Raw genomic sequence first — 15767 nt, forward strand, 5'->3', positions numbered from 1 at the left:
GGGTCTTCCAGGTCAAAAATATTTTCGTGTTAATATTAAGACATTGTGTCTTTCTCACACCCATTCTTTCACAGTGTACAGAAGAGTTTCCCAGAGGCTACATAATGTGTGAGGATGTTATCACACTGCTGGCTAATAGAATATATGCTTCTGTATTCTTTTTGCTCTTTTTCTTTTTTTTTAGAATTTCTTCAGCTTTTATTTTTAATATAGCATATATTTGTGGATATAAAACACAGAAACAAAAACTTTGGGGGATCTTCTATTGTTTTTAAGAAATATGGGTTCTGGAACTCAAATGTTAGGACCATTATTGCAGTTGACAAGAACATTTGAACTCAATATAGTACAGGAATAAAATTGTAACCATGCCATTTACTGGCAGTGTGGCCCTGGGCAAGTCACTTAACTCCTCTAAGCCTCAGTTTCCTTATGTGTCATATTATCAACCTCATACCTTTTTGTGAAGATGAAGTGAGATAATGAAGTGAAATACTTTATACCAGGTCTGACACATAAAAGCAAAAATTCTGTTCAAAAATAATTATCCTATTTTAGGAAGACAAAAAAAATGGTAAACTGATAACTTTTTTTTTTTTTTTTTTTTACCACTGGGTAGATTACTTTTCATTGTATACTCTTCACATGAAGATACAATTTATCAAAAGTAATAACTTAATTAAAACATAAAAAATTACGTTGTTCCTAATAGATAATGGATCTTGTAGTTTATCTACCACTTCATTTTTTTATGACATTTATTGTTTCAAATTTATCTACAAAAAGAGCTAAGCAAACAACGATGGCAGCTCTTAGTATGAAATGTGGCTTTGCTGTAGATGTTAGAGCCAACTCTAAATTAACTGGTAGAGCACATCCATAACCATTTGCCATACACGAAACTTTGGCTAACCTGGTTTCTACATGCAAAGCAAGAAGAAAGTCCTGATATTTAATTCTAAATTAACAATCTCTTCAATATTATTGAACAATTCTTAACAAAATGCAAGCATGTTCTATTTAACAAAATAAAAATGTGACTGCACAAGCCCAAGGCCCCCCCAGCTACCAGCCCCTTTCCTTGTTCTCTTTTACAGCCAACTTCTCAAAAGAGTTATGTTAATAGTCCCAGCTCCTCCTTCCAATCATCTGGTTCTGTCTTCCTCTCCAACCAGAGTTCTGTCTCTATATTCCACTCAAAGGCTTATTTCAAAACCACTTAGTACCAAATCCAAAGACCTTTCTGTGTACATCTTCTGTGACATTTCAACACCATAAAAAAAAAAAATCCAGCATCATTTGGCACTGATGACCACACCTCCTTTTACAAAATATTGTCTTCTTTCGGTGTCTGTGAGATCGCACTCTCCTGGTTTTCTTCCTACTGGTCTCTTCTTGGTTTTCGTTATTGACTCATCCTCTTCTCCTTGTGCTTCTCTTTCTCACTCTGCCTCTGTCACTGACTTTGTGGCTGGGCCCTCTCCTCTACCAATGCTCTCTTCCTAGACTCTCCCTAACTCTCTTCTCAGACTCCTCTGAGACTAATTCTGCACTCTCTTCTTCACCCCATCCCTCCATTTTAAATCCTGTCCATATTCATTGATAGCACAAATATTTTTGAACACTTACTCTCTATGAAGCACAATTAGAGACACTTGGGATGGGATACAGGTCTCTGCCCCTGTGCAATTTACATTCTAGTAAAAAGAGAGAAAGAATAAATAATAATCATAATAAATTAATGGATTATAAGATATGGTGGAAATGAATGATGAGTGCTTTGGAAAAAAGAAAATAGAAAGCAAGAAAGGAGGTTCCAAAATAGGAGGAGTAGGGGAGGAAAGTACCAGGTTACAGTTTTAATTAGGAGTGTCTCAATGAGAAGATGAGCTGAAGTTACCCAAGCGAACTTGTGGGTAGAGTGGGTTGCAGGCAGAGGAAACAGCCAGTACAGGACCCTCAAGGCAGGAGACTGTTTGATATGTTTGAGGAACAACAACAAGACCAATGTGGCTGCAGTGCAGCTTGCATGTGGAGAGGAAGGTAGGAGATGTCAGAGGGGAAATCAGAGGGGGGCAAGAACAGGTCTCTACTTTGAATGACATAACAGCTACTACAAGATTTTGAGCAAAGGAATCCAATGGTCTGACATGTTTCAAGATGTCACTCTGATTGCTGTGTGGATGGGGGTGATGGTTAAGGTTAAAAGTAGGGATACCAGTTAAGTTGACTATTGCAGTGATGGAAGTGGAAGAGAATGTCTTGGAGCAGGATGGTTATAGTAAATGTGATGAGAACTGACAGGATCCTGGGTGTATCTTGAAGTTAAATAAATTCAAAATTATTTCCTAATGACTAGATGTAGATATGAGGCGAAGAGAGGATGAATCTAAAGTTTCTGGCCTAAAACATTGGAAGGATGGAGTTGTCATTGTCTAGGAATAAAAGGAGGACTCTAGGTGAAGCAGCTTTGGAGGGTACATCAGATACATTTCAGTTGAGGAAACTGAGCACAATGGATTTGGGGGTAGGGGATTTCCTGTAGGAGCTAGAACTCACATAACTGTGGGAAGAGCTGGAAAAGTGAAGATCCAGAGAGAGGAGTAAGAGGATGGGTAATAGAGTTGCCACCCAACCAGTCCAAGAAACCCTGGCATGACCGACCACCTAAATGGAACTGTCAGGAAGAAACTTGTGGGGACGTCAATGGGAAGCTGTGCCTCCATGTAGCTATCATTCCTGTGAGGCCAATACCAAATCATAGACCCATGGCCACTGTTGGTCAGAGAGTCAGCAGGTAGAAGGAAGAGCCAGGTGTAGAGCAGAAGAGAATGAGAACAAACTGAAACTTGCACCTCTGTGCCCCTTTATCTCCACATCTAACCTTGACAAACTTCAAGGAATAATGAATGGTTGCCTCTACTTCATCCTCCAAATCTCTTACCAACTTTAACCCAGAACCATAAAGTGATGGTTCTGTCATAGAAAAAAAAAAATACCATAAACTTAGTAGCTTAAAAAGAATATGTATTTGTTCTATCATAGTCCCATGGGTCAAAGTCTAGACAGGGCTTACTTGGGTCCTTTGTTCAGGATCTCACAAGGCTGCAGTCAAGGTGCCCACTGGGCTACATTCTCATCTGGAGGCGTGACTACAGAAATACTTTCTTCCAAGCTCATTCAGATTTTTGGCAGAATTCATATTCTTGTGGTTTTAGGCCTTGGGGTTGCCAGCTTCTTATTGACTTTGGCCTTCAGGACAGTGGCCTCCACCCACTGTCCCCTGCCACAGGCATCTCCACAGCCCTCTCATAATGTGGCAGCTTGCTTTCCCAAGACTAACAGGAGAATTTTGCTGTCAGTCAGCTGAGACAGTGTCTCTTACATTCACGTGAGTGGTATCTCATTTTCCATTGTTTAAAAGTAAGTCATAGGTCCTGCCTGAACTCAAGAGGAGAGGAATTATACAAGGGTTTAACTAACTCATGGTCACCTTAGGGTGTGATTGCCACAGAAGGGGATTCTGAGATATATAGTTCCACTTTAACCTGTTTAACATAATACAAACTATACAGAAGGAAAAATCAAGAGATCATATTAAGACTCGTTAAATTTGAGATGTATTAAAAATAAAAGTGGAGAGGTTGAAAAGGCCATTGGATTGAGACTAGATTTGGGAGAGATGTCCAATGACTCTCAGATGTATACTCCTAATCCAGTCTCTACTCAGCACTAGAGATTCATAAATCTATGCGATATGCATCTTAATAGGGTCAAAATTATTCTCTCCTTCAAAATCTCTCCAAATCTGTTACTCTTTGAAACTTCCACATCTTATTAAATGTACCACCATCCATCCCTTTTTTCAAGGCAAATCCACAAGCCCTACTTGATTCCTCTTTCTTTTCTTTTACATTCAACCTGTTGTAATTCTCTTGGTTCTACTTCCAAAACATAAATCCACCACTTAATTCCATGTCCACCATTACCACCCCAGATCAAGCCACTAGCACCCCTTCCCAGACTTTTGCAAAGCCACTCCTTCTCTTGACCCTTGCTGTGGACTGCATTGTGTTCCCCCCAAATTCATATGTCAAATCTGTAACCCCCAATGTGACTGTATTTGGAGGTAGGGACTTTAGGAAGTAATTAAAGTTAGATAAGTCTGTAAAAATGGGCCCTGATCTGATAGGACTGATGTTCTTGTAAGAAGAAAATGAGATACCAGAGACTCTCCCTCTCCCCATGTGCATGCAGAGAAAGACTCTGTGAGAAGTAAGAGTAAGAAGGCAGCGATCTACAACCAGGTGCAAGATCTCACCAGAAACCAAGCCTGATGGCACCTTGGTCTGGACTCCTAGCCTCCAGAACAGGGAAAATATAAATTTCTGTTTTCTTAAGCCAGTCTCTGGTTTAGGCCTTGGGGTTGCTGGCTTCTTCTATTTCGGTACTCTACTTAATACCTTCTTTAAAATTAAAAAAAAAAAAAAAAAAAACAGATTTATTTATTTATTTTTTATTCATGAGAGACACACAGAGAGAGGCAGAGGGAAAGCAGGCTCTATGCAGAACTCTATCCCAGGTCTGTGGGATCGTGCCCTGAGTGAAAGCCAGACGCTTAACCACTGAGCCACCCAGGCATCCCAAATTAACACCTTCTTAACTGGCCACAATTTCTAATTCTCTCTCTCTTTATTTTGCTTATTATATTACCAACTTTTCCTCATTATAATGTGAAATTCAAAAGGACAGTGTCCACGTATCCTTTGCTTTCTGCTGTGTCCTCAGAGTTTTGGATGCTGCCTATTACACAGGAAGCCCTCAATAAATATGTGTTTAATCAAGAATTGAATAAATACAAGACTATGGCTGGAATGAATTCTTTTAAATATCTTTTAGTACAGTTTTACTAGTATTGCCATAAAATAGATTGCCAGAATGGAATTGCTGGGTCACAGAGTACACACATTTTTAATTTTGATAGATCAGAAGTACTGCTTTTTAATATTTAGTGTGACTGATTTGCCACTTTAAAATTTAATTATCACAAATTTAATTTTTTTTCCTCTTCTCTTTTGAAAAATGAGCCATTTTGAAGCCATTCTTTTTTTCTTCAATGTTTTTATGGTAACTGAGGCATCATCGTCCATTTTGCAAGAACTCTAGCTTTTGCTTTATTGATTAAATTGATAGAGCCCCTTTGTCCATAAAGAAAAAATCTATGAATCGAATCTTCTTTTTGCATTGACCTCCCCCCATTACAAAATAAATGATGTATTCTGAGAGAGGGAAAAATGAAAACCCCTCTTTCCACATCATTCTTCTTTTCTGAATGTAGATATTTGTGGGAGTAGAGACATAAAAGTGCACACTCAAAGTACTAGCACATGCATACTCCAAACCAAACACTTTGTTTGAAATTTACAATTGCTTTGACAAATAGCCCCTGAGTCATCAATTAAAATTATACATATCACAATTACTTAAAAGGAGAATATGTATTTATACTTTCTTGAAATCTTTCAAATTACACCTTAGAACAGGAGTTAGAACCCAGAACTAGGAATGCTTTATCATTCTATGTGGTCATCAATAGTGTCCCTCATCTTTCCAGCTGCCTCATAGCTGTTTGATATGCACAAGGGACCAGTGCAAGAGTATGGATGACTCCACATAAGCATGTGCCCACTGTCAGAAAAACACACACCAGATACATGTGATTCTAATAGTGGTCCACACAGGGGATAGTATAATTGGCTTCAATTCAGCCCAATTTTTATAATCCCCACTTTGATTGTGATCAAAAGACAAACATCTGCATCGAAAGAATAATTACAAATTTTGAGAGAGAGGAAACATTCAATAAAGATTTTTTAAACCTTATTCTTAAGAAAATACTTTCCCATTACCTTTTATATATGACGATCCATACTTATTGGCTGAATAATATATAAATGAATTCATTAATTAATTCTTGGCAGATTTTTTTTTTATTTCATCAATCACTGACCATGACCTATATACCACAATAGGGCAAAACGTTAAAGTCCCATTATTCTCTCAAATTGCATTGTAGAGCTCTTTATATCAAATTGGTTCTTCAAATTTTTGTCTAATGTTACTCAGTGTTTCCCAACCAATTTTCATCCAAAAAAATTAGGGTGACTTTCACAGCCCACTCCAGTCTTGCCACCAATCTCTTTCCAGCCTTAATCCCCATTATTCCCTACACTTCAGCTCCATGCAACTCCCAGCTCATACCCAAACATATCTTGCATTTTTCCTTCTGTTCTTTCTTTCTTCTAATCGCTCACATTTTTCTTCTCCTCAAACTCTGCATCTTTCCTGAACTAGATCAGATGCTACCTCCCAAGTAAGTCTGCCCCCCACTCCTCAACCTCCTCCCTTCCCAATTTGAAGTATCCCTTCATTACTTCCCTGTCACTAGGCTACAGCACTTAACACCCCCTCAATTGTGTGAATCTGTATTTATTATTGACCTGCTCTAGTAGATTATAAGGCCCTAAGAGTTAAGGGCCTGTGTTATCCATCTTATGTCCTCACAGCAACTTTACAGAATCTTGTACATACTAGATGCACAAAGGTGTTTAAAGAATTGAATGGGGGGCACCTGGGTGGTGCAGGTTGGTTAAGTATGTGACTCTTAGTTTTAGCTCAGGTCCTGATCTCAGAGTCATGAGATCAGGCCCAGAGTCAGGCTCCATGCTCAGTGTGGAGTCTGCTTAAGACTCTCTCCCAGCTCTCCCTCTGCCCTTCCACCACCTCTAAAATCAGTCAAAAAAAAAAAAAAAAAAGAATTGAATGGAGCTCCTGACCAAAAATAACGGATGTTCTAATGTTCTATTGACCATTTGGGCAGCTCTGTCATGCCACTTAGCAATACTCCCTAGAATATGCACACTCTTCATGCAGGTAAAACCATAGGCCATGACCCTAAATGGTTTTTCTTCTACTTTTTTTTGTATTATGAGTCAATCTTCAATTCTGGAGCAACTTTGCATGTATGTGTGTGCCATCAAAAAATGTTTTTGCCTTACCAGCCGGGAGGTATGTAGGCAGAGATGGCACTGATAGAGTAAATGCACATATGAAATCTGTAAATTTTCTGTATTAACATTTTGTAGGCTGGGAAGTCTCATACTTAGATACCTATGGATAAGTATTCAAGGCTGATACTTGGCTATGGGTAATAAAAGATCACTTCTGTATTGAGACTGATATGACTTCTATGAAATGAGTAGTAAGTTTAAATATGTTGATCAACTTTGGTGAGGTTAAAGATTAACTTTGCAAGTGGAGAGGAAGATAGATCTCCAGAACCTATGCCTCAGTTGATCTTGCTTTCAAAAATCTACAGAAACATTATGTGTTGCCTTGTCAGCCTTAAAATGTATATATCATCCTACCGATTGGATGTACTCTGTCCAAAGCCAGGGCTTTTAGGTAACAGTAAATAAGAGCTTTTCTTACTTCTCATGTTTTATTTGTAATCTAAACCAGAAACTTGACTATAACCCATTTGTTACTGTGTCATTATGACAAGGACAACTATAACTCATGATAAAACTAAAACCAAGAAGCACCCAAGTGGTTCAACTAAGAAAAACAGAGGCTGATATCATTAAATTTAGATTCCTCTGAAGCTCTCTTTAAACAAAGGAAAGCAAACTTTTGATGTGACATATTCTCTGGATCTTGGCATTCGTGATAACTAACAAGGCAAAGGAATCTTATATCTGGGTTAGGATTTATAGGCCAAAAGTCACAGATTTTAAAATGAGGACCCCAGGATAAAGAATATAGACAGAAAAAAAAAATCAGCTGGGAATGAAGTTGATGGTGACCAGAAAGATTAACCCCTACCAAAATGTAATAAGCACACACAATACTCTGTTGCTGAGCACAGCAGTGCCCATACAGCACTGTTTTGGTTCATTACCAGGAGCAGGGTAAAAAGATTCCTAAGGGCCAAGGTAAGTGGGTTCAGTGAAAATGCACCACAAAGACCAGAGGGAAAGCTTTGGAAACTGCTGGATCATCAGATCAATAGACTCAAAGATGACTAAGTTAGGTTGCTTTATGCAGTTTAAACATTTGTGCAGGGAGTCTCCCCACGCAGCCTTTTATTGACAGCTACAGATCAATGGTAATTTTTGATCATTTTCAACCTACATAAACCTATTGACCCCATGGCCACCTTTGGGGCACTTCAAGTCGTCAAAAATAATCAGAGGAGATGGTGTAAAATTGTCAGACTGCTGAAGACTCCAAGTAGTTTCATGTGCCCCCAGGAGCAGAGTTGAGAGGTTAAAATGTAGTTCAAATTGCCAGCAGAACCTCAACTGGCAGAGTGTTCCAGAGAGTCTTGTCTTTATGTCTCATAAAAGGACATGCTGATTTGTATCCAATGCATATGTCTTTTTTTTTTTTTTTAAGGCTAAGTCTCATTGGAAATATTAGATTGTGGAGGCTAGATTATTCCTCTTTTCTTCTATTGAATCACACTCTATCTGCTGCCTAACAAAAGTAGCTAATATACTTCTGGCATAAACATATGAATATTAGGTGGACACAAACACGGAAAGGATGAGGACACACTGGAAGCAAGCACAGGCTGGTCGCCCAGAGATCAGGGATAAGAAGAAATCTATCACCTAAGAATCAGGAAGATGGAAGAGTGAGGAAAAAGAAGGCACAAAATAAAGACAATGAAGAGGAAGAAGTGAGAGTATTGAATCTAGATCATCTCTGTAGGGGAAAGAAGAAGCCAGAGCAGAGGAGCAAAAGGGAAGAAAATGACTTTTAATGATGGCTTTTACCAGTCAACAGAGAAGAACACTACATCCCCAAAGGAAGGAATTTAATCCAAAACACTTAAGATAGACAGCGTTCAAGCAAATCTTCTGAATTTAAGGGGAACAAAAAAAAGTAACTGAATAAACAAGATACAACCCAATCCACAGAATGAACCGTGCCTAAATTCTAGAGCAGGATTCTAAAATAGTGAACTTCGGTGCTGGAAATCCACTCAAGAGACAATAATATAAATGGTTTCTTTAAATGTCAAAAAATATATTGGTAAGGATCATCTTGCCATTTATAAATTTTACGCATTCTTTTTCATGTGGACTTTACTAAACACTGACAAAAAGCATGGTCATTAATGAAGTTTATCTAAGGGGTGTGTGTGTATGCGTGCGTGTGTGTGCGTGTGTGTGTTGTAGCTCTTCAGAAATAACAGAATACGGGAACTTGTCCTCAGCATAAATTTATGCTAAAAAATTCTCCTTTACATTTCCAATATGAGATTCTTTTTTTTTTTTTTTTTTTTTTTTTAAGATACAGACCAAAGTAAGCAAAACTACTATGGTAATCACCTTTTATGGGAATAAACCTTTAAACCTCTCTGTATCAGGCCTGTAGGAACTTCAACTCGTGATCTGCTGGTCGTATTTCTACATTAGGTGGCGGAGGTTTTGAGGCCAGGGCGTTTTGAATACTTTTGCTTTCTGAGGATCTGAGCTATAAATGTTTATTAAAAGGATCTATAATGAAATCAGTTTTGTTATTTTTTTAATGGTTGCCTGGAGTGTGTTGGATGACTGAATGCCCGTTGTTAATCATTAAGTACTCATGTTACCAAAAGTGTTTGATAGTATTGCCATCTAGGGGCTGAATGGAATTCTCAGCTCTGAAATAAACTGTAATTGAGCAGGTGCTGCTATTGACAATATACATATGTTTTTGCTTTATAGCCCACATGCTTTTCATGTTTCTTATGACAAAAGCTATCTCTAAATGTCCCCCAACAGCCTACCTTTTTTATATATAATCTGTTAGAGGTGATTACTATTTGCTTTGCAGCTTATGCTTTTTTGGCATCTATTACTGAATATTCTGAACAAAGAGTTTTTCTTTTTTGCATTATTAATCTTGCCCATGTTTGCCCTATTTCTACAGAAAAGGAATCATTTATCAGAAAAGAATGTTTGTAATCGGGACTTGTAGCATCTTCAGATTTAATATTCATTATGGTCATTCTAGTTCTGTGCTATATTTATCTAAAAGACCAATCCAATGTTGTGGAGAAATAAGTTTTAAATATTTATGATCTAACTTTTAATATTTTAAAAAAGAGAAATTAGTATTTCTATAAAATTTGTTTCAGAGTCTGGTCGCTTAGCAAATGTTTAAATATTAAAAGATTTCAAGAGGTTAGCATGTAATATCATAATGGGACTTATTGAAAGAGGAAAATTGACTTACAAGTTTTTGATAAATAAAGGAAATTATATTTTCTCTGCTTGTGTTTAACGGATAATAAGAGACATTAAACAGTTGAAACTTATAACCAAGAAATTGAGAAAAGAGTGTCAAAAATTATATCTATGATGTTTTGGTTTTGTCTAACCAGTTTTTTGGAAAATGGTTCAGTTCAATTTTGCTCCTTGTTTTAGATTTTATTCAAAATGATATTTGGATGCCTCTAAGTTAAGGAGAATGTCCATTCACATAACTTTGTCTGATGCCTTCAGGTACCTACTCTAAGAAATAATTTCCTTGGGATGCCTGGGTGGCTCAGCAGTTTAGCGCCCGCCTTTGGTTCGGGGCTTGATCCTGGCGTCCCAGGATCCAGTCCCACATTGGGGTCCCTGCATGGAGCCTGCTTCTCCCTCTGCCTCTGTCTCTGCCTCTCTCTCTCTGTGTCTCTCATGAATAAATAAATAAAATCTTAAAAAAAAAAAAAAAAAAGAAAGAATTTCCTCTTCTCTCCCTAACATTCGTCCTTCTGTATCCACCAAGAAGAGAGGACAACTAAAGACTGTCTGTCATATTTAGGGCCCCTGGGTGGCTTAGTCGGTTAAGCATCTGCCTCTGGCTCAGGTCATGATCTCAGGGTCCTAGGATTGAGCCCTGCATCACACTGGGGTCCCAGCTCAGTTGGGAGTCTTCTTCTCCCTCTCCTTCCGCCCCCCAATCGTGTTCTCTCTCACTAGCTCTGCTCGCTCCCTCTCTCTCTGAAAAAGAAATTAAAAATCTTAAAATTTTTTTTTCAAGACTGTCATATTTAAACATCTAGTAAACCAAGTCTGATCTTACACATCCTTAAGTGTAAATATCCCATTAAGCCAGTCAATACTTCCTTATGAGTATTCACATCCAATGGGTATGCTACACAAAAGAAACTGTGTATGTCTGGGTGTCTCTGGGTGTGTCTGTGTCTCTAGGTGACTGTGTGTATGTGTATGTATGTGTCCCTGGGTGTGTCTGTGTTTTCCCATCTATGCACATATTACCGGTTCACTTGCAGACATAGTTGTTATTTGTAAACAGACCCATCCATCCAGCCCAGATACAGAAAGAGCGCCCTGGGCTCTTTCAAACCATGAAGACTTTTAGTTCTCACTTTTAGTTATGTAATATATGCTAAATGTTCTCTCCAAACAGGAAAAAAAAATCTAATTCTACTATTTTCTTTTAAATTAATAAAAACCAAATTATCAAAGCCTAAGTACAATTACTTTTGGTAAGCTTTTTAGTTTTAGTTATGGTGTTTCTAACAAATGAGAATATTTTCACATATATAGCACCAGTAGACTTGTCTAACGGTACTTGTGCACAGTTCAGTTCACTTGTTTTTGTTTTCTTGTGTCTGTTTCATTGCATTTGTAAGATGTAAATACTCACCAAGAGAATGAGAGAGAGACTGAGGAGAGTCCTATGTATAAACAAATGGTGTTGGATTTACTGCTCCAGTTAAATCTCCAAACCCTGAGGATTATCCCATTCTTTGTCATGCAACTTGGTGCCACTGATTTCCATCCTGAGCTGGATGCAGCACTGACCTGAAGCATCATAGATTTTTTTTTTTTTTTTTTGGTGTTATATATCACATCCTTTGGGTTGAAGCTCTGGAAAGGCAAGGATCCTATCTGATCCATACTTTGTGTATGTCTGAAATTATACAACATTAGATAATATATTCAAGTGTCATGCAAAATTTAAAAACCACATTGTGTTCTTAATAATTCAAAACTCAGTTATGATATTTGTACTGTCATTGCTAATGTACCTTGGTCGGAGAATGGCCTTCCAGCAATTGTTAGCAATTCCTAAAGGAAAACTAACCTGGTAATTTTTGTACAGGGAACAAGTCATCAAGCCCACCTGTTTGGGTTAGAACCATTCACAACATATCACATCGGAATTGTGGCCACAAACCAGGCAGGAGAAGTTTCAAGCCCCTGGACTGTGGTTCAAACCCTGGAATCTTCCCCAAGTGGACTAGGCAACTTTACAGTAGAACAGCAGGAGAACGGCCGGGCATTGTTGCTACAGTGGTCAGAGCCTGTGAGAACCAATGGTGTGATTAAGGTAATGTCTACCCGAATATGAAATCATATTTGGTGTTCTCCAGATAAATAGATGAGCCCTGACATGTCATCAGGTCACTGTGGGAAAACACCCTTCACCGTCTGTTTAATCCTCCTTGATAGCTCCTCTAGGCACTTAATCAGAGATCAGAGAAAACTAGCTCCCATGTATTATGCTTCCTATGAACCCAATACTGGGCTAAGTGCTCTCCGTGGATTATCTCATTTAATTTGCACATCAGCCCTACCAGGTAGGTACCACTAAACTTCATGAGGCATATAAAGGCTAAATAATTGCCCAAGCCCACATTGCAAATGATCGAATTGCAATTTGAAGTCAGGAAGTCATGCCAACACCGAACTCTAAATGGCTGTTCTTACTGCCTCCTGAATTATCCTGCCCAGTTATCTGCTTAAGTCTTTCCTAACTTGCACTTTGAGCAGAGCTCAGTAAGCAAGACAGGAAGCCCCCCCACCATGTCTGCTAACATGCCCACTTCCATGTGTAGCCGTCTTATTGATGTCATAGGTACATCTCAGGTTTTACCAGCCTGTGAGCACAAATAGGGTTGCATTTCCATTATTAGACTGTGTTTTGTTATTTTCAGTGATCACCCACATGCAAGCCAGTCTTCATCTCCCTTTTTGGATGTTCCTCCCTAACAGTTGTGGTGACTTACCTGTCAGTCTGTTACTGCCTCTAGGCCTGGACCACCACTCAGGCCCTGATCAACTATCTTCTGCAGGCTGGGACTGCTGCTGCTGTAGACACTCTGCCTCCTCTTGACCACTCCTTCTCAAGGTGTCAAAGAGCACCCCATTAATTCCACATAGAACAGTTATGACTGGAGAAAGCTTCCCTGAAAACTCTATGAGGAAGATGACAACAGAAATTACCTGAAGCAATTAACTTAGAATTGTAATTACAGCTCATGGGCCCAGGCACATCCTCGTGGGCCTCCATATAGTAGCCTTACTGCTTAGTACAACGGCTGCCTCTCAGCCAAGCTCCAGGCCTGCCACAGCAGCAGAAGCAAGCTGCTTTCTACCAGCCTGCCCACATATGACAGTGCCTGGCTTCCTCCACTCTAGGACAGGAGACTTCAGCCACAGGATCCAGGGTCTTAAAATCCAAGCCACAGCCCTAAGATCCTATCAGAGAAAGAGTCTCTCTCTTCACACCCAACAATGCATCCATCCTTGTGAGTGTTTGTTTTCCATTCCAATGTCTGCGTCTTCCAGGCATGATTGACAATAGGAATACCTAATTCCTTTACCTTCATTGACATTTCGCCAAGTATTTATTGAGCTTCTACTAAGGGCCAGGCATTTATTCAGGAGTGAATAAGACAGTCAAGATCCTTGCTGTCACACACCTTACCTCTGTGTGTGTGTATGTATGTATATACATGAATGGTGGGAGTACAGAGAGACAAAAAGTATACAAATAAGAGAATTTCAGAGAAGGATGAATACTACAAAGAAAATTAAACAGAATGATGTAATTGTGCCTGCTCGGGCTATTTTAGAATGGATGATCATTTGAATTGAGTTGACATTTGAGCTGAGCCCTGAATGACAAGACCGAGTCAGTCATGTGAAGATATGAGAGCAAAATGTTCCAGACAAAGTGAACAACAAATGCAAGGCCTGAAGCCAGAAATGAACTTGGTGTATTCAAATGAAGGGAAGAAAGCCAATGTGGTTAAAGCATTGTGGGGAGAAGAAAAAGATGAGAAGGGCAGATTGGTAGGAGGTAGATTGTGCCCAACCTTGTGGGCTATGAAGAGTTTGGAATTTATTCTAAGTGTGATGAAAAATTACTGAAGGGGTTAGGCAATGGAATAACACGATCAAATTTATGTTTTCCAAAATCACTCCGCTGCCATGTAGAAAATGGACTCTAAGAAGACCAGTGGAGCTTTGATACTAAAAATTTAGAATTGAAGGTGCATGGAATTACAGTGGGAATTTCTACCCTACTGTGAGGGTAGAAATGTGGGTGGATTGGAAAGATATCCAGAAAGCAAAGCTGACAAGCTCTGTTAATGGACTGGATTTGAAACATGAAGGAAAAGGGCTTTTCAGGCCTTGAGTCATTGACTGAGAAGGTAAGGCTGGAAAGTATACAGGTTTGAAGGGACAAGTAGGCAGCTGAAGATGTTAAGTCTAGAACTCTTTATTTTTGGAATTCATTAGTGTATGCGTGGCATTTAAACCCATGGACCTAGAGGAGATTGGGTAAGGAGAGAATATAGAGATGATGAGAGGCTGGGATCAACCTCTGAGCAACACAGAAATTTGGAGGTCAAGAGGGGGAAGTAAGGCCAGCAAAGGAGATTCAGAAGAAGCAAGTGGGACAGAAGGACAAGTAGATGAGTGGGGTATCCCCAAACAGTGGAGAAAGTATGTCTACTGCTGCGGGGAGATCAAGTGGAATGAGGGCAGAGAAGTCGTCCTGGATCTGGAGATGAGGTAATCATTGTGACCTCGACAAGAAAATCAAGTGGTGCAATGAGAAGCCAGGTTGGGATGGCCTGAGGAGAAAATGGCAAGGGAGGAATGAGGACCCCAACTCTTTAAAGAAATATGGGTGAAAAGTAGAGAAACAGGGCAGTAGCCGGGGGGTACTAGTGTGTCAAGAGGTTTCATTTAAAAATCAATGAAAGATCCTAGAGTACATTTAAACAGGAATGGAAATAGCCCAGTAGAGGGAGATACATTGGTGATGCAAGAGATAATGAGAATGACTGCAGGGGTGCAATCTGGAAAGAGCAGGTATGGGATCCAGAGCTCAGGTGGGCTCCACAGGGTCAGAGATACTTAAACACCTACTTTCAAGTTGAGTTGCTTCCCATCTTTCCCAACCAACGATGAATAATATGGGATGAAAAGTGCGCTCTACATTTATATGACGGGTGTTCAGATAGCTTTCCCCAGAACAAAAGAATACTTTGTTCCAAAGGAGCAATCAATTCCTCCGTGGCATGCAAGAGAAAACAGCACGACTTTTTCCATCTTCTAGTCATCAAAGTGTGTATCTCTATTTGTGTATATGTGTACAGCAGACGTGTATGTAGGTCTGTCTCTGTATCTGCGCCCACACATGGCCACACATTTTCATCAACCTTGGTTGATGGTTAACAAATGGTTAAGCTGTGTGATTCCATCTCCCGCTAAACGCTGAAGGAGAGGGTCAGTGTGGATAGGCCCTAGTTACCCCGCTCAGGAGGTCCAAAGTGATTATAATCCAAAACAGGGGATTTGAATACTGTTTCCTACTTTAAATAAATAAAAATAGGAGGAAACCCTATGTGAACCTTTTAAGTCAAAGGATCAGCTTCAGGGACCTCTGGGTGGCTCAGCGGTTGA

At 39.3% G+C, this 15767-nt stretch overlaps 1 protein-coding gene across 1 annotated transcript in view; it reads left to right on the top strand.

Annotated features, from left to right (window-relative positions):
- USH2A (usherin) overlaps positions 1–15767 on the top strand; it is a 693391-nt gene that overhangs the window by 623321 nt on the left and 54303 nt on the right. The window contains exon 61 of the mRNA XM_077886665.1: positions 12169–12396. Within this exon, the coding sequence (XP_077742791.1) occupies positions 12169–12396 (228 nt within the window). The remainder of the gene's footprint in view (positions 1–12168; positions 12397–15767) is intronic.

Source organism: Canis aureus, chromosome 38, assembly GCF_053574225.1.
Source record: "Canis aureus isolate CA01 chromosome 38, VMU_Caureus_v.1.0, whole genome shotgun sequence".
NCBI classification, from domain to species: domain Eukaryota; kingdom Metazoa; phylum Chordata; class Mammalia; order Carnivora; family Canidae; genus Canis; species Canis aureus.